The following is a 26,536-nucleotide window of genomic DNA, read 5'->3' on the forward strand; positions in this document are numbered from 1 at the left end:
CGTGAGAGCGAAGAAACGGCCTGTGTGGTTGTCGTTTGTTGCTCGCGGTTGGAATATTTGTTTATTTATTTATTTATTTATTTTTTTTTACGGGCACGTACTCGTAATTTCAATTTTTAGAAATTGTAGATTTTTATGATTTGTTTTCAGATGTTCCATGAAAAAGACAAGGGTAGGTGGGGGGAAAATAAATATAAATCCTGGACCAGGAGGATCTAAGAAGACATTGAAGATGGAAGACCATTCAAATGCAGGATGCCCATCTTCACTGTCTCATCTGATGTGAAAAAATATAAAGAAGGATTAAAACTTGTTTTTACAATATAGTCTGGCATGTTTTTCTTATAGAAACCTGTTGTATCATTAAACAAATGGAAACTATGCTGAGAAAATTACTGTTCAAGTCTTAGATGTGTGCGTGCGTGCACACCAGTGCATAGTGCTGGATATGATTAAAAAAAGGTGTCTACTCGGAGTCAACACGCTCAAAACGGTCAATCGGCACCATAACCAGCTCTTACTTTTCAGCGGGCATCTGATCGTACCGTCTCCCCATCCCCATGAGCACATCAAAGGCTGAGTTCTGGTCCATTGAAGTCTGAATATCAGCATCTCGCAGGGAAACTTTGACGTACTTGGCACCGAAATCTTTCAATACCAACAGCGGTGTACAACTTTCGAAGGAAACAAAATCTGCACGATCGAGAGTAGCCTGCAAATCATCCCTGCTGCTGCACTGAATTGATGCAATAGTTTGACCAGAATATTCGTCGTCAAGATGTTGCGTGATTAAATCACCAATACAGTCACTCAAATTTATACCGCTGATGTACTCCTGAACAATCACTTACGCCCCAGAAGCCACAGTCAATCTGAACCACGCTGGCCACTGCTCAGACGCCATGACCGAAGACAACTGCACAGTTTGGTAAAAGGTGACTCGGTATTTTGGCGGCGCGTGAAATTATATTTTGAAAATAAATGCCGACGTTTATGTTTCGGGTTTTGAAACTTTTGCACCTTCGGCGGAAAATGTATAAATATAAAAGGCTAAAAATGTGTTTTATATTGATATTTCATTTCAGCAAATATACCGTCGGCGGATCTGTAAACCAAGTTATAAAATAACTAAGGCCTAAGATCTTGTTTTATTTATTTACTAAGAAATACCACCTGTAGCTTTGCTGACTGGCATAGTAAGGGAAAGAGGGAGGGATGGAGGAGTGGGGAAAGGGAAGGTGAGGTTGGGGGGGGGGTGGTGGTTAGAGCAAAGAGACTTACAAAAATATAGTTTTTTATTTCTTGCATGGACTTTTGAAACTGTTTTTGGCTAATTTTGGGCTTCTGAATCCAAATCTGAGCTCAGATTTGCTCTATCTCATCAAGTTTTTGTGCTATCTGTATGCTCCATATTCATGGATTTTTACAAAAGTTGACCATCCAGTCTGGCAATCTTGGTGGGGATAAAACAGCAAAAGCTTGATTATTCCGAGTACCCATAGCTGTAAACAGCCCCTATGGTAAACAGCCTGCCATGAGAAAAGTGGAGTTATTGTCTGATTATCTTAAAAGAATCAACGTATGCATCAGTAGTTTACGTCTATGACATATTTGTGATTTGCAGCTGTGAAGACTACCTCATCTGCTGTTAAGACTCTACCTAATCTCGTGAGATGCGAGCATTACTGTATTACGCGATTCTCAGTGGGCGGGCACAGCTGACTCAGTGAGGTTGTTTATACCTGTACCTGGTACCTTACACTGTAAGCGAGCTATGTCTATACCTTCAAAGAGAAGAAAGTGCTGTAACGACCCAGATATCTTCTGCTATATCTGTGGATGCTTCACTTTAGCACCTCAAAGACACAACATCACTACATTGGTCAATAGCGTGTACCGTGCCTACTTTAAAGTACCGCTTGGAGACCAGGACAAAAACTGGGCCCCTCATAAAGTATGCACTACTTGTGTCAAAACTCAGATCATGGTCTCAAGGAAAGAATGCTAAGCTCAAGTTTGGTGTGCTGATGGTTTGGAGAGAACCAAAAAAACCACCTAGATGACTGCTACTTCTGCCTTGTAAATGTCAAAGTATTCAATAAGAAAAACAAGCAATACATGAAATACCCTAGCATACCCTTTGCTATATGGGCAGTTCCTCATTGTGACGAAATACCTGTACCTGTTTTTACCGAGCTCGCAGAGATTGATGAGGAAGCACTTACTTCATCCACATCTTTATCCGATGATGATGATGATGAAGAAGCAGATGCAGAGTACAAGGCATTGGATTCGTTTTTTGATCAACCTTCTCTGTATAGTCAGCCTGAATTGAATGATCTGATCCGAGATTTGAATTTGCCAAAACAATCTGCTGAGTTGTTGGCTTCCAGACTGCAAGAGAAAAACCTTCTCAAACCTGGCACAAGTGTCTCATTTTATCGCAACAGAGAGGCAGAACTGAGGAAGTACTTCCACTCTGATGGTCAACTTGTATACTGCAATGATGTTGAAGGGCTTCTTCTCGCTATGAGATTGCCTGCGTATCATTCAAGTGAGTGGAGACTCTTTTTTTGACAGTTCAAAAATAAGTTTGAAATGTGTTTTACTTCACAATGGAGACATCTATGGATCCCATCCCTATTGGACACTCAGTGACCCTGAAGGAGAAGTATGCAAACATCAAGGTTGTACTTGAACGATTGAAGTACCACGATCATGAATGGTTGATCTGTGTGGATTTCAAAATGGTGAACTTCCTTTTGGGGTAACAAGGAGGTTACACCAAATACCCTCGTTTCCGATGCTACTGGGACAGTAGGGCTAAGGAGGAGCACTGGGTGAGAAAGGAATGGCCATCAAGGAATAGTTTGATACCTGGTGACAAGAACATCATTAATGAACCACTGGTTGATCGGAAAAAATATCATCCTTCCACCATTGCACATCAAACTCGATCTGATGAAGCAGTTTGTTAAAGCTCTTGATCACACTGGAGACTGCTTTGGCTACATATGTTCAAACTTTCCGAGTCTTAGCGATGAGAAGAAAAAAGCAGGGATATTCGACGGACCTCAGATCAGAACATTACTCAAGGACCCACACTTCATTACGACAATGACCGCTGTCGAAGCTCGAGCGTGGAATGCATTCACTAATGTGGTGCAGAATTTTCTTGGGAACAAGAAAGATGACAACTACCGAGAGATTGTGGAATAGCTGCTCCTTAGTCTGCGAGCGCTGGGGTGCAGGATGAGCATCAAGGTGCACTACTTGCACAGTCACCTGAGCGAGTTTCCAGATAACCTTGGAGATGAAAGCGAGGAACAGGGTGAACGTTTCCATCAAGACATTAAAGTGATGGAAGAACGTTATCAAGGTCGTTGGGACTCAAATATGATGGCAGATAACTGCTGGAGTTTGAGGGATGTCCCAGATGCCGTACATAATAGATTGTCCACAAAGAGGAGGTTTACTATGTTGTAATACGATTACACCTGTGCCTTTGGATACTTGCGCTTTCAAGTACTGGTACTTATTTTGTTATATTCGCATATTTTTGCATTTATTGCTGCATTCTGAATGTCGTGAAAAGTCACAAAACTCAGAAAAATGCTTTGAGCTTGTGTGATGCCTTGTATTTAAGTGATGTACACCATGTAAATGGGAACTTTTTCCTTAAACTTAGTTTAGTGAAATTTGTAAACTTTTCATACATTAAAAAATATGTGCCAGCAAGCATGGATTATATGTTAATGTATGGTTAAATAGTGTAATTGAAGTAGGTACCTTTCATTGTAAACGTTTTTGCATCTATCGATCTTCTAATGCAACAGTGTAAGATCTTCTAATGATTTTTCTTCGTATGCATGAAAGTTTCAGGCCACTAGGTTTCATGGTTTCGGAGTTGTGGAGGACGGACACACACACACACACACACACACACACACACACACACACACACACACACACACACACACACACACACACACACACACACACACACACACACACACACACACACACACACACACACACACACACACACACACACACACACACACACACACACACACACACACACACACACACACACATTATTATAGATTCACAATTTGTATGATTTTTGTCTTTCAGTGCTCTGCAAAGCAAGTTGGGAAAATAAAAGTGAAATCATTTATTTTGCTTTGATTTCACACGGATTTAACCAATCGTGGGCATTGTGTCAGCAGTGTAGTTGTCCCCTCCCCCAGAAATCCCCCCCCCCAGTTCAAATCGTATACATATTGGACTTCTCAGCCTAAGGCCAAAAAAAAAAAAATGTTGCATTGGCGTAACGGGTCACTGAAAAATAGGGTAGGTCGGTCGGGATCTTTTTTTTTTTTTTTCCTAATAAATCCCAAAATTTTTGGATAATAAATCCAAAAATTTAATAAAGCCCTCCCAAAATCTCCCCCGGCTCGAGTACCACCCTTTTTGTCGGCGGGTTCTGTCCGAAACACTTCCGGGTTTTTGCGATCGCAATCAACAAGATACTTGAAATCGATAGCAAAAAAAACAAAAAAAAACGTAGGGTCGGCGGAATTTTTAGGGTCGGGCGGGTTACGCCAATGCAACATTTTTTATTTTTATTTTTTTGGCCTAATGCGTGTACAACGTGAACGAACGATTATCATCCATAACCTAAATGAAGACAGGACAACCGGCATTGCATCTCTTTCCAAGGGACCACATTGTCCAACATACAGCACCTCCTCAGGATACCTACCAGCATGGCGGTTTTTAATAATCTTTGACCTAATCAATCATTCCCAGACTAAACATATTGTTACGAATTCTGGTCCGCCTGGCGTGCGAGCGATTGCATAACTCCAATCGCAACCGCGTCGCCCACCGGACGGACAATTCAGTCGTGACCCTCCTGGAACTACCGCCAGGAGCCAGTCACGGGTGGGGGTTTAACCTCACCACAACCCAGTCCGCATTCTACCCACGCGAAATAGGGTGAATCGCCGAATGTCGATATACCCGCGCGGGTAACCTACTGAGGGGTTGCACCACGCCGCAGGTCGGCTTAGGACACTAACCGCTTATGCGGTTCGTTCCGTGCTACAGGGATAACCGAGCGGTGTGATCGCCGACCTCGACGGTTCAGATTATTTATCGGGTGTTTAAAACCCACTACCATTCATTTCAATGGGGTGAAAGGAGGACGCGACGAGCGGGATACATTGCACACAAGGACATTTATTAACAACAACACGTATACTGTCATGCAATATACAAGCGACAAATAGAAGCCAAAAGCAATACAACCGACTACAATTATTATTTACAAGCACAGTCACTTACACAGGTTTACTTATGGAGACAAGGCGCCACAGCAGTCATACAAAAACAACAGGAAAACCCTCCCCATAGGCAGGGAGGTAGACGGGGTTCGTAAACCTTTATGGTCGTGGGCCGTGGATGACCGAAAAGGCCCGTAAGACCGTGCTGGTTACCTGCCCCCTCGAGGTGTGACGGTGGGCAGGTTGCGACGCCTTGTTCCCACGGCAGCTAGCGTAGCCGCGCCGACTCTCGGGCCTTTGCGATGATGTGGTCGGTGAGTTCTCTCCGGCGTCCCTCGCCAGACACGCAGATTCGCACCACACAGCTGGCAGGGCTGCGCCTCCCGTCTGCGTCTCCGAGGCGTCGCCCGGACTCGCCACCAGCTCGCGCCTTCACCGACAGGTTGCCCACCGCCAAGACAAGAGAGCCCGACCTCGACTACCAAGAGAGGGAGCTCGACCTCGACCACCAAGAGAGAGCTCGAAGATGAAGCGAGAGGATGACGTCCACCAAGAGAGCGAGTAGAATCCAACACGACCCCGACAGAAAGAGAGAGCCCCGCGTGCGGTCCACCTTGTATCGCACGAGGCTCCGCCCTTCGCTCCTCCCCGTTTTCGGCTCCGCCTCCCTTCGAGAAGGTTCCCGAAAAGGGGCGTTCCCTCACCCCGACCGCCTCACGCTGTGCATCCACCAATCGGCAGCGAGCTACCCTGCTCCCTTCCCTTCACACCAAACGCGGGGAAAACAGGCGGGAAAAACCCCATAGGCTTCACAAGTGCTTTTGTTCTGACAATCCTTCTCGGACGGTTTCCGACGTGGAAACCGTCTTACCGTGGTCCGTGAAGGATGGCGTTCGTAAGCGGGCGTAGTGGCGAAGTTGGTGGTGATTGTTGTGGAGGTGGTGTGAGCGTGGTGGGCATTGTGGCGTAGTTGGTGGCGGTTGTTGTTTGCGTGGAGGTTTGTTGCAATGGTGGCTCAAAATAACGATAATGAAAAACGGCTTTCTCAGAGTCGCAGCCCGGTGAACACGAATAATTTCCTTTAAACAACGGTGGGGACCTATCTGCACATGAACTTAGCGTCATAACTGATCTAAGGACCCTTTATGGTGTATTGTGAATTTCCACAGCCGGAACAATATCATTGGGAAACCTGCTACCAATCTCTCCCCTGCTGCCCAAATCTGCCAGCAAATAGTCCAAAAAGTACCACTTTTCTTATTCCATCGATTTCACGGTACATGAGGATTGCTTAAGAGTAATTCTCAAATATAATATTTATTTGCACAATGGATGTTGCAGCATAGTTTTTATTGCTTTTCTTTTGAGATTCTTCGCATGATGTGCACTCGGTAAAGGGGTCGATGTACAAGCTGCTGTTTATCTCCGTGACAGTGAACTCCATGGACCAGACGCGCTTGGATTTGGTGATACCTGGGGAACAGCATTTCTACCTGCGAACTCTCAACGCAGCCGAGCGTCAACGCTGGCTCGTCGCCCTTGGCTCGGCCAAGGCATGCCTGGGTGATGGGCGAACTCGCAAGGAAAAAGGTTTGTTGTGATTTTGTAAAACTCAAGTGACACTGAACTTTTGCTCTTTGGAGTTGGGTTCACATGTGCTGATTCGTTGAATTGTACCTGTTTTGGGTCGTTGTTTTTTTTTCACTCTTTGGACTCTTTCTGGATAGTTCCTCATTGTTTTGCTGTATTTATAACTCGTCAACAATAAATTCTCTTTTGTTGTACTTCTTCAGGAGGCAGTGAAAAGCGCACACATTGAGTACATTTGTTTCTCTGCACAGAACTCGATGAAGCCGGTCAGTCGCTAAGGACAAAAATGTCCGAGCTACGTCTGTATTGCAACTTGATGACCCAACAAGTGACAAAAATCCGCGAGTCAATTCAGGCCATACAGCCTGATGTTGATGTGAGCGGTGCACCACCTTTCTATAATCACAACTTTGTTGCACCCTCCCCTTTACTTCCTACCTTCCGACCCAATCATAAACTTATTTCCCTTCTTTCCCGATTCCTCCCTCACTCCTCTACATTTCTTTCTCTTATATCATCTGTCTTTATTTGTTTTTCTCGATTTCCCTTTTTTATAGCACTCCCCACCCACTGCATAGGTAACGAGAACAGCATTCGTCAGAGCGCATACCTCTACCAGGCTGAACAGTTTACGTTTTGTATCCCACTGATGGGTTGGATCTGGACCTGAACCAAAATGTAATCTGCTTGTTCTTGTCACTTACCAACTCATCCACAAAGTTTTCTCATAACTCGTCCACAACTTTTTGAGATATCATGCCATATATCGTTTTTGGCCTATCTCTCAACTGTGAAGAATAACTTAACAAATCCTCGTATCTGTATTCGGTTTTTGGATCCTCACCAAAATTGAATCGATTTCTCCTTGGCACACACCCAACCTGTCCACCAAGTTCCGTCCGAATCTGTCCATAGCTTTTGGTTTTATCCTGCTCATAGACAAACGAACAGGTGTTAAAACATAACCTCTGCCTACCTTCAGTGGTTCTGTGACTTGGTTATAACGTGAATATATGGTGAGCAGATTTGCATGCTGAACCCTTCCAACAAGTGAAGCTGTTGAGTTGTGTCATCAAGGCTATCATTCAAACCTTAAGAACAGGAAGTGTGACATAAAGCTTGGAAGAGTAAAGAAAATGCTTAATCGAAATAGAATTAATGTCTGGTTGGAGGGAAATCTTGGGAAGAATGGATGGTATGTAGTTGAATTTTTCACCCACTCCCCCCCCCCGCCCCCAACTTGTTGATTGCACTCCTCCAGACCATGACCGAGGCATCGTCACTGCTGGGTGCCACATGTGACACGTTTGTGCATACGCTCGACGAGTGCGTTCGTATTGCCAGCAGCAGCCTCACCCAGGACCTACATCGAGCCAGTGCTACAGAGGTTCCAGCCTCGCCGGTTGCTCGGGTAAGCTTGAAAGCAGCGCTGTATGTTGTATTGAGTGCCTATAAACATCATATTCCAGCGACGTTGTTTAATATACAGATTTTGACGATGATGAAGTGGAGAAATTGAAAAAAATACAGGTGATGTCAGTGTTTGAGATATTGGTGTTGACCCATTTATAAGCCTCCTCCACCACCTCCATAACAAGCTCTTCTTCGAGTATTAAGGGTTAAATTATTGAGAGTTATGGAAGGTGTTAACAAGTATGTAAGTGATTGTCATTATCCGAGTTGATCTTTGGAACACTCAATCGCTTTGAAAATTCAACTGGACGTCCCTTTTCATGTGACCGTTGTGCCCATTCAACTCTGTTTTCACAAAGCGCAAAAGATCTTGTGCTTTGTTCTTCAATTCACGGCCTGTGAGCCATTGGCGGCCCCTGGTGGCCTAAAGTGTGGCCCCTGACGTGCGGACGATAATGCACAAATGTAAAAACACCCCATCATAATGCGCCATAAATGCTATCAAATTCATGTTCCAATGCAAAGCATAAACGTAACAACTACATCAGTAGATGGCAGTACACAAACAGTTATGCTTGCAGCCCAATTAACCACAATGAAGAAGGGTATGTAGTGCAGGGTTTAATAGCAGCCATTATGAAGTCCCGCAGGCAGTGTGGTGACTCTCACCTTGAAGTCTTGTGGGCAAAAGTGGCTCCCCTCTTAAAAAAAAAAAATTTCGCCTTTGGAAGCACTCGAGGAAGGAAGGAATAAATAGGAAGCCCTCGAGTTTAGATTTTCAATGTTCGCCAGTGACATCACATTGTGAACTCACCTCGATCCAAATGGTGGCTTTATATAGACTCGAGAGAAACGGTGTATTTCGAGCTCGGATTGCGATACGGATTCCACCGCCGTTAGGAACTCTGAAGGTTCTCAGTATGTTGAAACTGATCAGTGGGATTTTGAATAAACGATTGGAGACAAAATTAGTGATGGAAATGCTTTCGGGGGAATTGTGGGGCTGAATCGTTTTGAGCCTTGTGTGAGTGTTTCAGATTAAGAATGCGGAAGTGTTCGTGAAGATAACGCTGGTCGCATGTTCAGTACAGATGGGTAGGGTTTGTTTTTCTGTTCAGTTGCTAGTTTATAAGGGACGGATTTTGTATTGATTGATTAATCAGTTATATTATTCAAGCATAAATACCCAAAACCACCCAGGCACACTCAGACACTGTAGACAAAATGCTTTGTCCCACCATCGCAGGCTGACAAAGTGTCTTATATGTTACGGGATATTCCCATTTTATACTTTCCTGGGACACCATTTGTCCATGTCGGTGCATAGTCCCACCGTCGTTTCCGTGAGGTGTCAGTGCCCTGCCCCAGTGGAGGGGGGCAGGTGTGTGTGTGTGTGTGTGTGTGTGTGTGTGTGTGTGTGTGTGTGTGTGTGTGTGTGTGTGTGTGTGTGTGTGTGTGTGTGTGTGTGTTGGGGAGGGTATGGTGTGGACAGTAAATGGCAACAGGTGCTTGATTCACAGCTCAAATCTTCCATGTACATGTGCTGGTAGCTCAGTAGAGATGGTGTTACAGTTTTGAGCGACGGCTGTTTCTTCCGCTTACTCATGGGTATGGCATCCTCTTTCAATCGTGGCAGATAACCAAAAGATCTAGCCATCTCTGTTTCATAGCAGTGCTCTGTAACATGTCCTGAGCACAAAAGTGAACATTTTCTCGGCCTGATCCACACTCGGGTATTTCTGACAAACCTTGTCCAATTTCTCGCAAACTTCGGGTGTTTCGTCCACTGATGTAGCATGAAACCATCGAGGTTTGTATTACCAGACAAGAATTGAGGACACCGACTCTGCATATTTGTGGAAAATCGAAAATTATTTGCCATTTTTGTTAAATTGTACCACGATGTAATCCTGAGATGGTACAGATATGACTGTTGTCTTTCTGATGTGACGTCACGGCTAATCTGAAGAAAGAAGAAGATTCGACTTTTAATCGCAAAATTCATTGCTTTGCAATTCGTAAATCGGGAAGAAAAAAACAACACATCATATCTATTTTGTAGGATATCAAGGGATAGGTTAGCGTTGAGGTGGTCTGAGCATTTGGGTTCACCTTCAAGGTGTAACTCATTTGGTCAACCAACAAGGCAAACATGAAGACGAAGGAGCTTTCCAAAGAAGTCAGACATGAAGTGGTGGAGAAGCACCGTTCAGGAGAGGGTTACAAGAAGATTTCAGTCACTATTTATCCCTTTGAGTACGGTGTAAGATTTCTCCATATCACCGTGTAAAGCTGGTAGAGACCGACCCACTACCCCAAAATACTCAGTCATTGCTGTAAAAGGTTCTTCCACCAAGTAATTACCTAAAGCCGCTGTCACACCTTGACGTTTTAGCCTGCGTATGGTAACGTATCAAAATGTATGTAAAACGCTGGCGTACGCTGAACGATTGATATTTTTTCCAGTTTTGGGCGTATTCATAACGAGTTGGACGTATGCATAATGTATTAGTAACGTACACAGAACGTTTTGATAACTTATACCAACGAATGCTTAGCGTGCTGTTGGCGTTCACAACCTATGCCCAACGATAGTCTAACGCAGGGGTCAGGAACGTGTGGCTCGCGAGCCAGGTATGGCTCTTTTGATGATTGCATCTGGCTCGCAGATAAAATTGGAGTTTGAAACTTGGAAAGCCCAATATTTCTCGCAGAAGCTTTACCTATAGTTTGAATGGTGTCGTGCTTCATTAACGTGCAGGGCTGAACTTGGCAGAAGGAGAGAAGAAAAAACACCTCCGAATTGTCTGAAGCGGTTTTTGTTTCGTCCAGTCATGCGGCCGACGCGAGTAGTGATTTCGGTTCCTCCAATGACGTGCCGCCGCCGAGACGCGTCACGGAATTCATCTCGACCAATCACGCGCCACCGCTGAGGCGACTCGTGATTTCGGTTCCTCCAATGACGTGCCGCCGCCGAGACGCGTCACGGAATTCATCTCGACCAATCACGCGCCACCGCTGAGGCGACTCGTGATTTCGGTTCCTCCAATGAGGTGCCGCCGCCGAGACGCGTCACGGAATTCATCTCGACCAATCACGCGCCACCGCTGAGGCGACTCGTGATTTCGGTTCCTCCAATGACGTGCCGCCGCCGAGACGCGTCACGGAATTCATCTCGACCAATCACGCGCCACCGCTGAGGCGACAGCATCCCAGAGTCAGCCGGCCGCGCCGCACCTCTCGAGTATGTCAGCCCGTGCGCAGGCCAGCCAGACTCACTTGGGTCAACATCTCCCTCTCTCTCATTTGCTCAAAGCTAACCCTTCGACGAAGAAGATGGCGAAAAGAAAAAAAAGATGAGGAGTATCGTACATTTCAGGACGAATGGGCCGAAGAATTCGCCTTTGTGGAGAGAGCAGGTTCTGTGGTGTGTCTAATTTGTAATGACAAAATTGCATCGATGAAACGGTCGAATATAAAGCGGCACTTCGACACGCGCCATGCTACCTTTGCATCAAAACACCCTGCGGGAGACAGCAGAAAGAAAGCATGCCAAGAGCTACTGAGCAGGGTGCAAGCCAGCCAGCAGCAACTCCGCGTATGGACCCGGCAAGGTGACTATAATTCCGCCAGCTTTGCTGGATCTTTAGCAATAGTGAGGAACGGAAAACCATTCACAGATGGCGAGTATGCTAAAACGTTCATGCTGGATGAAGCCAATGAACTTTTTGATGATCTTCCGAACAAAGACAAGATAATCAAACGGATACAAGACATGCCTCGGTCGGCAAGAACTGTTCATGATCGTACCATCATGATGGCAAACCAAGTGGAGGAAACGCAAGTGAAGGACATAAATACAGCGCCGTTCTTTTCCCTGGCTTTGGATGAGTCAACAGACGTAAGCCATTTGTCGCAGTTGAGTGTGATTGCAAGATATGCTGCTGGTGATACACTGCGCGAAGAAAGTCTTGCTGTTCTGCCAATAAAAGGGTCCACAAGAGGTGAGTATTTATTCAAGTCTTTCATGGAGTTCGCTCAAGAAAAAAATCTACGAATGGATAAACTTATCTCAGTGTGTACTGATGGTGCTCCGTGTATGGTGGGGAAAAACAAAGGATTTGTGGCGCTTCTCCGTGAACATGAAAATAGACCCATCCTAAGCTTCCATTGCATTCTACACCAGGAGGCACTTTGTGCTCAGATGTGTGATGGGCAGGTTGGCGAAGTGATGTCGCTGGTCATTCGTGTGATCAACTTTATTGTTGCCCGAGCCTTAAATGCTCGCCAGTTTAAAACACTGCTGGATGAAGTTGGAAATAACTATCACGGTCTGCTTTTGCACAGCAATGTGCGTTGGTTGTCAAGAGGGAAGGTGCTTAGCCGTTTTGCGGCTTGCCTGAACGAAATCCGGACTTTCCTTGAAATGAAAGGGATTGAGCATCCTGAGCTAGCCGAAACTGAGTGGCTCCTCAAGTTTTACTATCTCGTGGATATGACTGAACATCTGAACGAGCTCAACGTGAAAATGCAAGGCATTGGAAATACAGTGTTATCCCTTCAACAATCCGTGTTTGCTTTTGAAAACAAGCTGGAGCTCTTTATCATGGATCTTGAAACAGGTCGTTTACTACATTTTGAAAAACTGAGACAATTTAAAGATGCATGCACAGCAAGTGAGCCCACTCAAAACTTTGATCTCCACCAGTTAGCTGGCTCCACATCCAGTCTCCGACAGTCATTCAAAGCACGCTTTGGAGAATTTCGTGAGCACACTCGTCTTTTTAAGTTCATCACCCATCCAAACGAGTGTTCACTGAACACAGCCGACCTGAGTTATATTCCTGGTGTCTCCGTCAGAGATTTTGAAGCAGAAGTGGCTGACCTGAAGGCCTCAGACATGTGGGTGAATAAGTTCAAGTCACTGAATGAAGATTTGGAAAGAATCGCACGACAGAAAGCAGAGTTGGCGAGCAAGCACATGTGGACAGAAATTAAAAAACTTCAACCCGAAGACGAGCTGATTATCAAAACTTGGAACGCGCTTCCTGTCACATACCTCACACTGCAGCGTGTGAGTATTGCTGTATTGACCTTATTTGGATCTACGTATGCATGTGAGCAGTCATTCTCACATCTTAAAAACATCAAGTCCAACCTACGATCACGTCTAACGGATGAAAGCCTCAACGCTTGCATGAAGCTTAACCTCACCAAGTACCAACCAGACTACAAAGCCATCAGCAAATCCATGCAGCACCAGAAGTCCCATCAATGGTGAGTATTATAACAACATTATTTAAAAGAATAAATTCAGAGGCTTATTATACTCACATTTAGTTGAATTCAGTCTTAAAATATATTATATGGCTCTCACTGAAATAGATTTCCAAATATTTTGCTTTAATGGCTCTCTGAGTCAAAAACGTTCCCGACCCCTGGTCTAACGTATGCATAGCGCGTGGCAGCGTATCGCCGACAATCACGTGGCGTAGCCTATTAATAGGCTGCCGCTCGACGATTCAAATCATAACCGCAGTCGACATCGAAGTGTCAAGTCGCTGTTACACCTTGGTGTTTTAGCCAGCGTATGCCGACGTATGAAAAATTTGCTGAATACGCTGGTACACGTCGAATATGTTGTGGGTAAGTTTTGTATACGTTAAGAGCACGCTGGCATACGTCGTAGTACGCCGAGTACGTCAACAAATTTTAAGCATGCTGAAAATTTTTCGACGTATGACTCACACGTTCCGCATACGCTGGCCATAAGTTGTAGGCACGTTATGCGATCGTTGACACACGTTACTTGTAAGTTACTCATAAGTCGAAACACGTCGAGGTTATGCTTAGCGTACCCGAAACTTATTTCTAACCAATGAGTAACGTGCTTTGAACCAATGAGTAACGTGCTTTGAACCTATGTGTAATGTATCTCCAACGCATATTGACGTATGTAGACGTACTTGACGTCTTCCGGACGACCACAGAACCTACTGAACATATTACTAACTTACAGCTACCGTATAATGGCGTATTGGCAGCATTTAGGGGAATTGGTATATAAAAAATGGGCTTCATAGGAGGAACCCGTCAGTGTTTCAGACTCCATGGTTTTTAATTTTTTTTTATTGTTATTATTTTTTTCTTCGGCATGACGGTGATGTTGACACTTCGATTTCTAGTGCGGTTATGACTTAAATCGTTGAGCGGCAGCCTATTAATTATATTATATTATAACCGCACGAGAAATCGAAGTGTCAACATCACCATCATGCCGAAGAAAAAAAAAAAAAAAAAAAAAACCAGGGAGTCTGGAACACTGACGCTAAACATTACCTCGACGTGTTTCGACTTATGAGTAACTTACAAGTAACGTGTGTCAACGATAGCGTAACGTGCCTACAACTTATGGCCAGCGTATGCGGAACGTGTGAGTCATACGTCGAAAAATTTTGAGCATGTTAAAATTTGTCGACGAGTTCGGCGTACTACGACGTATGCCAGCGTGCTTCAGCGTGCTCTCAACGTATACAAAACTTACCCATAACGTATTCGACGTGTGCCAGTGTTTTAGACAAATTTTTCATACGTCGGCATACGCTGGCTAAATCGTCAAGGTGTGACAGCGGCTTTAGGGGCTGAATAATTTTACAACTAGTGAATGTTGTTTTGTATACATTTCTCCATGTATTCCTGATATGTAAACCACTTTAAACTTTAGGAGTGTTTAGTTTGATCTCTTCAGTTCGGCATAGAGAAATAAATCTTGGAGCAGCGAGAGGTCTCCTTTGGGGCTCCCTGCTGACGTTCTCAAAGCTAAGTTTCCGGCTGTTATTTGTCCCGTTTTAACTGTTTAATTTTCTCACCTACATGTTACTGTGTGTTGCTAGTTCGGTTTTGTTTCAAAAATCGTGCTATTTTGTGAGTATTTTTGTCGACGTTCTTACCTGTGCTTGAGGCCTAGGCGTAGGCTTGAGGCCTACCGGTTCCACTCGGTGTTCGATCGTTTTTTTTTTTTTGTTGTTGTTTGTTTTTTCTCCCCATTACCTTCATTTTCTATCCTCCCCATTACCTTCAATTTTGATCCTCCCTACTTTCCAAACATCCCCCATTCTCCCAACTAATCTCTTTCTTATCTCAAAAAAAAAAAAAAAACCTACAACAACAACACGCTCACCTTCTCCCGATTCTGCTTCTTCTTCTTCCTCTTAACTTCCTCCTTGTCTTCCTCGATTTTTTTTTTTTTTTTTTTTTTTTTTTTTTTTTTTTTTACACTTCCATGACCTAATCTGTTGAACTCTCTCATATATTAATATTAACAATAACAAAAAATATATATATATATTTATATATATATACACCCAACAACAACAACACGCTCACCTTCTCCCCTTCTCCCGATTCTGCTTCTTCTTCTTCCTCTTAACTTCCTCCTCGTCTTCTTCCTCGGTTTTTTATTTTTTTTTATTTTTTTTTTTTTACACTTCCATGACCTAATCTGTTGAACTCTCTCACATTATTTTTAACAACAAAAACGATCTTATAATGCTTCATCTTCCTCTCACACATGTGGTACTCTACTGTTTCACAATGCACGACTCTTCTGCTATTTTAACAGACTGCTCTTATTTCGAGCTCTCCTTCATTCCTTGCCTAAAAAATCCAACTATTACAGCGCTTCTTCTCTCCATGCTCTGAATTCGCCTTCATTGCATCCATCAAGAATTGTGTTAAATCGCATCTCTGACCTAAAACTTTTAAAAACCACAGTTTGCCATGGATGCTCGCTTTCCATCAACCATTCTTTTTTTCCAAATTCAGTGCCAACTCACCCCCCTCACCCCTCACTCTCACTCTCAAAGCAACCATCCCACTCTTCTCCCTCCAAGCCTCCCTCTCACCTCTCTCAAAAATCCCCCTCACCTTTCTCCCACCTTTCATCCCCTCACTCTTCCTTCTCAAAGTTGCCCCCCTCTCATCCACCAACCTGCCTCCCTCCACTGCCCTCTTACCTCCATCTCTTCACTCCACCTCCTCAAATCCTCAACTGCCTTCTTCCTTGTCTCTTGTCCCCCCTCTCCCCCAGCACCACAGAGCCTTTTCTCCTCATTCGGCCCCCTCCCCTCGCTGTTCTGCAATACCCCACACTCCTTCAGCAACCCTCCTTACCTGCCCCCCTCGTCCCTTGTCCTACCCTCCCCCTCCCCCTCCACCTCCTGCATCCAAAGCCACCTCCCCTTCCTCTTCATTAAAAGTGTGGACCTCAAATATCCGGGGCCTTCGCTCAAACCTTTCAGATCTTACCATACAGGTTGCCACTGACAAACCAGACATTATCTGCCTAACAGAAACTTTCCTCTCCCAAGACGTGTCTGACTCCCAAGTATCTCTCCCTGGCTACTCCCTCTTACGGTATGACAGACCTGAGCCTCGTCCTGGTGGAGGTGTTGCTCTTTTCATCAAAGACTCTATTCCTCACTCTCCATGCACTGCTCTCACTCCCCCACACCCCCAGGAATACCTCTGGCTTCGGCTTCCCCTCCACTCCCACCTCATGTTTATATGTGTCCTGTACCATCCACCGAACAGTGATGACTCCATCTACATCTCACTATCCGAAAACATGGACCATCTTCTATCTTCTCATCCAAACTCTCTCTTCCTCTTATGTGGTGACTTCAATTGTCATCACGCCAGTTGGCTAGGTGTGGGTACCTCTCTCACCTGCCATGGCACCTCAGCAAAAGCTTTCTGCGACTCATTGGGACTGACTCAATCGGTCAACTTCCCGACCCGGATCTCAACCAATGGTACTCCATCTCTTCTGGATCTGATTTTGACAAATTTCCCTGACAATATCTGCTGCTCTTCCTTCGCTCCAATTGGTTCTTCTAACCACGTCCTTGTTAAAGTGGACATCTCTCTGGCTGTTATCAGAGAACCACCTCACCGCCGTCGAGTCTGGCATTTCACTCAAGCCGACTGGCAGGGTCTCCGAGCAGCCATCAAACTTACAGACTGGTCTCCTATCACTACTTTCTCAAACATCAACTCATCCTGGGAATTCTTTCAAAGAAACTTGCTCTCCCTCATGCACAGATTTATCCCCTCTCGTGTTCAGTTGTCTTACCCTTCCTCCCGCCCTTGGTTTACTGAAGCTTGTGGCGAGGCAGTTGTCCTGAAACAACTTGCCTTTGCCTCATGGAAAGCAAACCCAACTGAGGGCAATCTCAGTTCTTTCCACAAAGCTCGGAACAAGTGTGTATCTACCCTCAGGAGAGCCAGAAAACAACATCTTTCTCATCTCAAGTCTGAACTCTCAAACCTCTCTCCCTCCTCAAAATCCTGGTGGCGTTTAATCAAATCTGTTTCTGGTGTATTCCCCTCCCTTACCCTCCATCCCCTCCCTTACCTCAAATGGCCGCACTGCTGATTCCACACGTGATAAAGCTGAATGTCTAAACTCGGTGTTTGCAGCTAAATCTTGTGTCCCAAACCCATCACTATCTCTACCCACTTTACCCAGTCGCACCCAACTGTCCCTGGACTCTGTATCCTTTTCTCCTGACAAGGTGGAGAGCTTGCTTTCAAACCTCGAGTCAGATTCTGCAACCAGTTCCAGATGGCATCAGCCCACGTGTCCTCAAAGCCTGCTCTTCTGCTCTTGCTCACCCTCTCTCTGTTCTATTCACCCTCTCATTTGCCCAAGGTCATCTGCCATCTGCTTGGAAATCTGCTAACATCACTGCCCTGCATAAAAAAGGTGCAAAAACAGATCCCTATAACTACAGACCAATCAGCCTTCTCCCAATCATCAGCAAGGTGATGGAATCCATCATCGCCTCAGATATGAAATCCTTCCTCTTCTCCAATGGCTTGATTTCCAATCATCAATTTGGTTTCAGACCAGGTCACTCTACCCTGGATATGCTGCTTCTGCTCTCCCATCAATGGATGGAGGTCCTCAATGCCAGACAGGAAATCCGAGCCGTATCCCTGGACATATCACGTGCTTTTGACACAGTCTGGCACCCTGCCCTACTCACCAAACTCTCTTCCCATGGTATTCAAGGCCATCTCCACTCATGGCTCGCAGACTTCCTCTCCTGTCGCAGTCAACGTGTGGCCCTAAATGGAGTTCTTTCATCCCCTCTTCCTGTGCAGGCTGGAGTTCCTCAAGGTAGCGTTCTGGGCCCTGTTCTTTTTCTGGTTTTCATCAATGATCTCTCGGACTCTCTGGAAAATCCTCTATTTCTCTTTGCCGACGACTCCACCCTCTGCCGTACCATCTGTCATCCCTCAGACCGGCAAGCAGCAGCTTCTTCACTCACTGCAGATCTGGATAAAATCACAAACTGGTCCAACACGTGGAACATGTCTTTCAATCCAGACAAATCTCACACTCTCACTATGTCTCTTCGAAAGGACCGTTTACAAAACCCCCCCATCCACTTTCTCAACAATCCTCTGGAAGAAGTCTTTTCTTTCAAGCTTCTAGGTCTCACTATCTGCCATGACCTTTCCTGGGAAAGTCACATTTGCAACCTCGCCTCAAAAGCCAGTCGCCGACTGGGAATCCTCCGTCGTGCTAAGTCCTTCCTCGGCCCTCTTGAGCTCCTGACCACTTACAAAGCTTTTGTCTGTAGCCTGATGGAGTACTGCTCTCCCCTCTGGGCTGGTGCTCCTGCCTCCCACCTTTCTCGGCTTCACGCTGTCGAAACCAGGGCATTTAAGATCATCGGCATCTCCCGCAATGAAGCTGAGTCTTTGGGCCTCTCACTCAATCACCGCAGGTTGGTCGGTGGTCTTTCTGTCTTCTACCGACTCCTCTCCAGCCTTGCCCCCCCTGCTCTCTCTGCGATTTGTCCCCACCACATTTCCACAGGGCGCTCAAGGTCCGCCAACAACCCCCTTCTGGTACAACTACCAAAATCACGAATCACTGCTCATCTTCACTCTTTCATTCCTCTTTTTTCCCGCCTTTGGAATAAACTTCCTCACTCTATTCTTTCCCATTCTTCCCTCCAGGCTTTCAAAACAGCTGTTCACCACCACCTCTTGTCTTCCCCCATCCAAATCCTCGACCTTTTCTACCCCCGATAATCCACCCAAGCCCACTTCCTTCAATTCTCCTAATTTCCTTCCTGAAAGTCCCTGAAATGTCCATCTTCTCTTCGCCATGTTCCCCGTCCCATCCCCATCCCTCTCCCTTCCACAGTTCACCTAATGTGTCTGTTCCCCACTGTTTTGTCCCTTCCACTCCCGCCCCTCTTGTCTCATGCCTCCTTGCTGTGAGTTGTGTGTTAGCTCTCATACGAGCCTCGACCAAGGTATACAAAAAAAAAAAAAAAAAATCGATTTGGAAAATTTTTTTATGTCATTTGTAACTCAACTAAACGTGGCATTATTGGTAGGGCCACTGTATTGTTGCGAATTCGTGCCCGCCGGCGTGCTAACGGCAACGTAACTCGAATCGCGGCACGTCGCCCACTGGACGGACAATTCAGTCGTGACCCTCTCGGAACAACGCCGGGAGCTAGTCATGGGTGTGGGTTTAACCTCACCACGATCGTGCCAATTGCCCACCCGTGCAGGATAGGGTCGCTCGCCAAATTCGATCTACCGAAGTACCTGCGCGAATGGTCGACCGGGCGATCGTACCATGCCACAGGCCGACTCCCGACACAAACTGCTTGAGCAGTCCGTTCCGTGCTACAGTGATAACCGAGCGGTGTTATCGTCGGCCTTGACGGTTCCGATTATTTACCGGGATGTTGCACCCACTACGAACCCCTTACGTGAAGCAGGATGGAGGGTCAGTTGGAGAAAAGACGAAGCGAAACGGGCACAGTTCAACAAGCAAGCATTTTATTCCGCGGCACACGGAAAGCACGTATATACAGCCACAATAATCAAAATGCACATAGAAAGCAAAGGAAGGGTTAAAACCGACTACACACGTACACATGGCAACACTTACACAGTTATACTTCACAGATGGCGCCAACACACATTTACACCAAAAGCAAAAGAAAGAAGCCACCCTCACAGACAAGGAGGCAGACAGGCCCGTAGGCCAAATGTGCACGGGACCTGGAGGAGCGGCCAGGTCCGCGAGACCGGGGAGGTCTTACCCGCGTCCTCGTGACGCGTTGGTGGGCAAGCCGCAAAGTGTCCGCGCCGCTGTGCCCCGACTCCGGGCCCCTGGCGTGCTTGTTGGCACCACGTTTGGGGTGGGGGAGGAACGGGGCCCCCCTTTTGCACTATCTCAGCGTGGGGGGGGGGGCGGGGAAGGGGGAAATTGTTGATGCCCTGGGGGAGGGGATTGGCTGGCTGGCTTGGGTCCCACGACGAGACAAGCGATCCCCCACACCGCAACCTCGTCGCCGACCGCCGTCCTCCTTGCCTCGGACCCGAGCTCCCTTGCCTGCAGCTCCACCGCGCGCACTCGACTCGACTCCACCAACGCAACGCTCCTTGTCTCCAAAAGCAACTCCTTCCGACCTGGTAATTCTCGCGCCTTTATAGCCGGCAGGAGAAGCCGATATGCAAATATGCGGATCAAAACGCGATTGGAGGCGGGGCCACGCCACCCTCTGTTCAGCCATTGGTCGGGCAAAAAGGGGCATGAACCTCCCTGGATCCGCATATTTGCATAAACGGACTTCACCTATGCGCGCTTGGAGGCGGGGCCAAGCCGCCTCGCGTTCGCCCATTGGACGGAGGAGAAGTGGGCGTGAAGCGTTTCCGATCCGAATTTTCCCCCAGAAAGGCCGCCATTCGCGCTCGCGGCTCGATGCGTTCGGCACCAATCGCCGAACGGGCCCGAGACAGCCCAACGTTCAGTGTTCACAGGTGGTGCGGGAATGGCCGTAGAAGCTATGATGTAGGATGAAGTTGTGAAGGTGTGTTGTGGCGTTGTTGTAGTGTGGTTGGCGCTGTGGTGGGGATGGCGTGGTTGTTGAGACTGTTTGTTTGAAATAAAAGATAGAACAGAAAAATGGCTCACTCGAAGCGTCGCAGCCCGGTTGGATCACATAAATTCCCTCCATACAACGGGTTTGGGCTAACTACACATGTACCTATGGAGATATCTCACCTGAGGGCCCTTTATGGTGTAATGAGAATTTCCACAGCCGTAACTATGTATGGAAGCATTTGTGTTGTCAAGTAAGAGCATGCCAGATTGGCTAATCTGGCAGACTCTCTTTCATTGCACTTGGTTATCCTCTTCTTCATGCTCTTTGAAGATGCAATAATTGTTTTTGTTTTTTTCTTTTTTGTTTCCAGATAATGTTGAATCCACGCTTCACATCTGCAGACAGGTCGGTAGGAATGAAATTACATTGTGCAGAAATTGAAGAAATAGTTTTGCAGTGGCTTTGTCGTTTTGTTTTTATTTTTCCTCTTTGCAACATTGAGGCTCGTGGAAGAGCAAGGTGATGGACGATATGAACTGACATTGAACCAGTGAGGCAACAGTAGGACACAATTGATGGATCGAACAAACAGGAAGATTGGAGGGGAGGAAAGAATGCCACCTGCAAGTAAGGGTGTTGAGTGAAGAAGTGTTCACGATAGAGAGCAGAGGGAGTGAGATTAGAGAAGAGGTGAGGGGTTGGGGAACTGGAAGCCAATGTGAGAGCAACAGACATTGTGCTTTGCCCTTTGTGCTATGTCATCCTTCTGAGGTCAGTGAAATGAGTCCCAGTATAGCAGCCAAAAAGGCTGCACACTAAGGGAAGGGGTATGGATGAATTTATTAAATCTGGTATTGGTGTGGTGCAGGCATGATGGGCCGAATGGCCTCCACCTGTGCAAAAATTTCCTTGGAATTCCTTGTAAATCACGGTGGATTTAATTGATGTAGAGAGCTTTAGATGCCATGTAATGCTGGAGCCCCCACTACATAAGAGAGAGCAGTATTCTAACCAAGTTGCAGACATAAGCCTTGTATAATGGGAAATTATTGTTCCTGAGCCTGTACAGGACATGTTTCTCTGCCTTCTCATGTGAGAAAGACTCCAAATCTATTAGACATTGGGGTGGAGACAGAACAGGATGGGTTGGATTTGAGATAATTGGAGGCAAACATAACCTTGAGACAATGCCTTAACTCAGGAAAATTGTGCAAAGATTCCATTTGAGGTGAGGGGGGGGGGACGTAAGGGGAGAGACTGATTGATTTTACAAGATACCACCATGGCTGTGGAGGTAGACAAGTTGGAGAGTTCAGCCTTGATATTTGCAAGATGATGTTTTCTGGCTTCCCTCAGGAGGGACACACATTTGTTGTGAGCCTTATGGAGTGATTTAAAGTTCGCTTTCCATGTTGACAAAGCAAGCTGCTTGACCATAACTAGCCTCCCATGCAGGATTTGTTGTACCGTGGCAGAGAGATTCAATAGGATAGTTCCAGTTGGGAGGTGATATACCCGTGCATGAACCCGTGCATAAGAGCTTTTGTGATAGTGTTCCCAAGAAGAATTGCTCTCGGATGCTGTGGAGATGTTGGCCGAACCATTTGTAAGTGGGCACTTTGCAGCCTCTGCCTGTTGGCCTGTGTGAACGGCCCTATTATGCACCGTTAAGGTTGCTTCCTTACAATGGGCTTTGACAAGAGCATGATCAGAGGGGCAGTAAAGGAACATGACAGATTGGATGGAATTTTATAAAATAATTTAGCAACTTATCTTCATTTAATTTTTTTTTAAGCAATTGACAGCTTTGTTGTTGTTGTTGTTATTATTATTTTATTTATTAATGTTATTGCACCCTAGGGCTCTGAGTAAGAAATGTGAAATGGGCACCAACCGATCAAAAGTGGCAAAGGAGATGGAAGATGTGTTGAACTCCAGCAATGATGACTCCCATGCAGAAGGTGCATAAAGTGACATCTTAGCTTTAAGGATCCATTGTGATTTTTGTTATGTTTAATGTTTGTCTTTCTGTTGTACTATGTGTATAATTTGTTTCTGTTTTTTTAATAAATGCAGATTTGAGAGCTGGTTGGTGCTGGAGTTTGTTTTCTCAAGGTGTAGTGACATACAGGCACTTGTCGATTTATGCTCGAGATGCGTTCCTCAAAATACGTGAATGGAAAACGATTTTCCCAGAGGCATAATGTTGTAAATTGAAGATGCATTCCTCGGTGGAAATATCTGGTCCTAACCCAAGTAAAGACAGTAAATGTGTAAATACAGTTCCTGTAAATTAATACTAAATACATCTCAGTAAATCGATAAAGAATGTAAATAATGTTTAAATTAATACACTGGAGGGCTCATCGAACACCTTACCCAACACAGCATTCGAGTATATTATTAAATTGAAATAAAAGAATGATTTTAAAAGTCGTATTAAAAAAAAAAATCTCTGGAAGTTTACCACCATTGATGCAGCGTCAATTACATCACCCTATCTAACATGTTACATTAGTTATTTGTACCTGTTGTTTGTGGCTTTTATGATGCCCTTAAAAACAGTATTGTTATATTATGGTTGTGGGGGTAGATGGAAGAATCTAATAGGGAATATAGCATTGTGTGGCATTGCCTAGTCCGTGGACGTGTAGGAGGCATCTCGATGTAACTAAGTAGGGAACGTGTGAGCTTAAGTGTTGCATGTCACCAGACGGGGGGTGGGGGGGGGGTGCGGTGTTAATTAGTCAAGGGAGTTGAGAATAAGTTCCCCAGTATGTGATTGCCCTCTGATTTCCCCCCCCCCCCAATATGCTTTTATATTTCAAGATCTGCAATAAAGGTGGGGAACATGGCCCTGAAACCACAACAAACGGGCAGAAAGCCCAGCCTTCAAAGGTTGACAACAAGCAAAGTCATGCCCCCGAGGGACGATTGATGGGCGTTACGTCGGAAGCTAGTCGTGCAGGCAGAAGCCCAGCCTCCCCGGGTTTCGTGCGAGAAGGCCACGCCCCGGAGGCAGAGCATTGTTAGACGGGAGACACTTGAAGAAGAAGAAGAGGGTGTTTGAGGCTTCCTACTGCATTGAACGAAAGGTCGGCAGAGCGCACATACGAGGTCAGTGTGAGGAACGCACGAGGCAGAGTTTATTTGGAAGAGAATCAGAGGTGGGAGTTCAGGGCTTGCGCATCTTTGGAGAGTCATGATCAGAGCGGAGGCGAGAGGGAGAGGGCGCACGTGAGAGGAGGAGGAGAGTTCAGGGTGAGCGCACGCACGAAGCAAGATGCTGGCCTTTGGCTCTCGGTTGAGTCGTGAGAAACGGACCCCGAGCCTCGTGTATGTCATCGCCGGTCGGTGAGGACGATCAAGGAAGTACAAGGAAATCTAACAGGTGGAGGCCATTCAGCTCATCATGCCTGTGTGAACACGATACTAATTTATCTACACAAGATCCAAGGAAGAAAATACTAAAAACTGTTTTTAATAAATGAAATAAAACACAACATTCAAAAATTACAAAAATAAAATGAAATTTCTTCCCCTCGGAGAGGGGGGAATGGGCTCGGTTAAAAACATACAACATCAACCACACAACCCCCTTTGACAAGACCACCACCAACAGCACTCGGTACACAATCACCCCTCAATGCTCAAACTACCTAAAAGTCTTATTGTGGGCCGGGGGTCGGTGGCAAGGAACGGCCGCCAGGTGGAGCAGTAGAGCCGTCTCCCATCGAACACCCGGAATTGCAGGTCGTAACCTTTGGACAACTCCGAAGGTCACTGGGCACTTAAGGACCATGCTTTCCAACTCTCTGAGGGCATGGGGTGGGGTTACTAGCCAAATTTCAATATACCTAAGTACCCATGTCAAATTACTGGGGAAGTCACACCCTCAACGGACTCTGTCGAACCGGGTCGCTCTCGTGACCTCGGTCGCGGAATTAACAGAGCGGAATTACCAAAGTCCGTCGGTCCAAATGACAACTTACAGCCCAATCGGCTTACTGGTTCTCAAGCACGAACCATGCTGGATCAATAATAGAAAGCACAACAACGAGCTGGTACATTGAACAATTGGGAGGGGTTTATTTATAATGGTGTAGGGGAGCACAAAAAGAGCAGAGTTTAACAACTATCAAGAAGGAAAGCAAGTAATGTACAAGGCACTTAAACAATTATTACTTTTAGACTGGGCCCACAGACACACGCACACACCCAAAAGAAATGGTGGCTGTGGCCTTTATTTGGACATTCAGCTCGGGAGGGAAGGCGAGCTGAGTGCAAGAGTCTGCACCTGCACCTGTCCGCCTCGTGCGGTTCAGTCGAGCTGGCTCAGCGGAACTCAAACCCACCGCCTCAACGCAGCACCAAGCACCAGGGAAGAGGGATAGAGCGACGGACGCCAGCCAGCACGAAGGCGGACGAGGCAAGAGACGACAGGCGATCAAGGCCGAAAAAGCTTCCACAGATCAGACGACACCAGGCGATGCAGACCCAGACAGAATCATCACCCCGACCGTTCTTCGTTCCTCTCGTGAAGTGGGAGGAATTTCTTCCCTGGCCACTCGCCTCCTGATTGGACGGTTGCATCGCGCGATTCACTGGCCGTCCCTCATTGGACAGGCCCACGGTAGGTGGGGCAACTCCCACCTTTCTGGGTGGAGTCTCAATCTGAGGCGATTGTAGCTCCACCTACCTCCTCACCTAAGACTACGTGCGTAATAGCGTCGGTGGAGCGAGGCGACGGTGCCGCTGTTGTTGTAAGAAACCCACAGCACACTAACATGATATTAACCCATTAGATAGAAGGACTGGACCCTAACTATAAACACATACTTATCGAGATAATTAAGCTTGGGGACTGCTGTCTGTTTGTATGTAAATGGATTCCAAATCCGTAACACTACCCCCCCTTTTTTATAGACTCGTTCCGAGTCGTAAATTTTCGTGTGCCATGTAGGTGTAGGTTCTTTCCCTAGTACATTTTACCTATGGATCCCTGAGTGCTACATTTGTATACATGTCCCAAAAATAAATAACCGAGTGCGCTCTGTAACTCAACTATCAGACTCGCTCTGACAACTTAAATAAATTGCTGGCGCAAGACAGACACACAGGTAGGTTACAATTTAATTACATTTCATACTATTTACACTAACCATGGCCCAGGACATGTTATCTGTGGGAACAGAGGCACAGCAAAGTCAATAGTGTGGATGAGTGCACAGCAGCTTGAAGGTCAGACATCTTCAGGGCCTGCTCAAAAGGTCCCTTTTGTCACTGAACCTTCTCTTTCATTTCAGTCTTCAGCTGCTG

General features: G+C 46.0%; 1 protein-coding gene across 5 annotated transcripts in view; it reads left to right on the forward strand.

Moving 5' to 3' along the window:
- PLEKHA8 (pleckstrin homology domain containing A8) overlaps positions 1–26,536 on the forward strand; it is a 93,901-nt gene that overhangs the window by 3,424 nt on the left and 63,941 nt on the right. For all 5 annotated transcript variants that reach the window (XM_085850817.1, XM_085850820.1, XM_085850816.1 and 2 more), the window contains 5 exons: positions 6,726–6,881; positions 7,133–7,257; positions 8,143–8,292; positions 21,588–21,622; positions 23,078–23,178. In XM_085850817.1, coding sequence (XP_085706943.1) covers positions 6,726–6,881; positions 7,133–7,257; positions 8,143–8,292; positions 21,588–21,622; positions 23,078–23,178 — 567 coding nt within the window. The remainder of the gene's footprint in view (positions 1–6,725; positions 6,882–7,132; positions 7,258–8,142; positions 8,293–21,587; positions 21,623–23,077; positions 23,179–26,536) is intronic.

The sequence above is a fragment of the Eptatretus burgeri genome, chromosome 13 (genome assembly GCF_056783735.1).
Source record: "Eptatretus burgeri isolate ZD-2024b chromosome 13, Ebu_testis_v1, whole genome shotgun sequence".
Taxonomy (NCBI): Eukaryota; Metazoa; Chordata; class Myxini; order Myxiniformes; family Myxinidae; genus Eptatretus; species Eptatretus burgeri.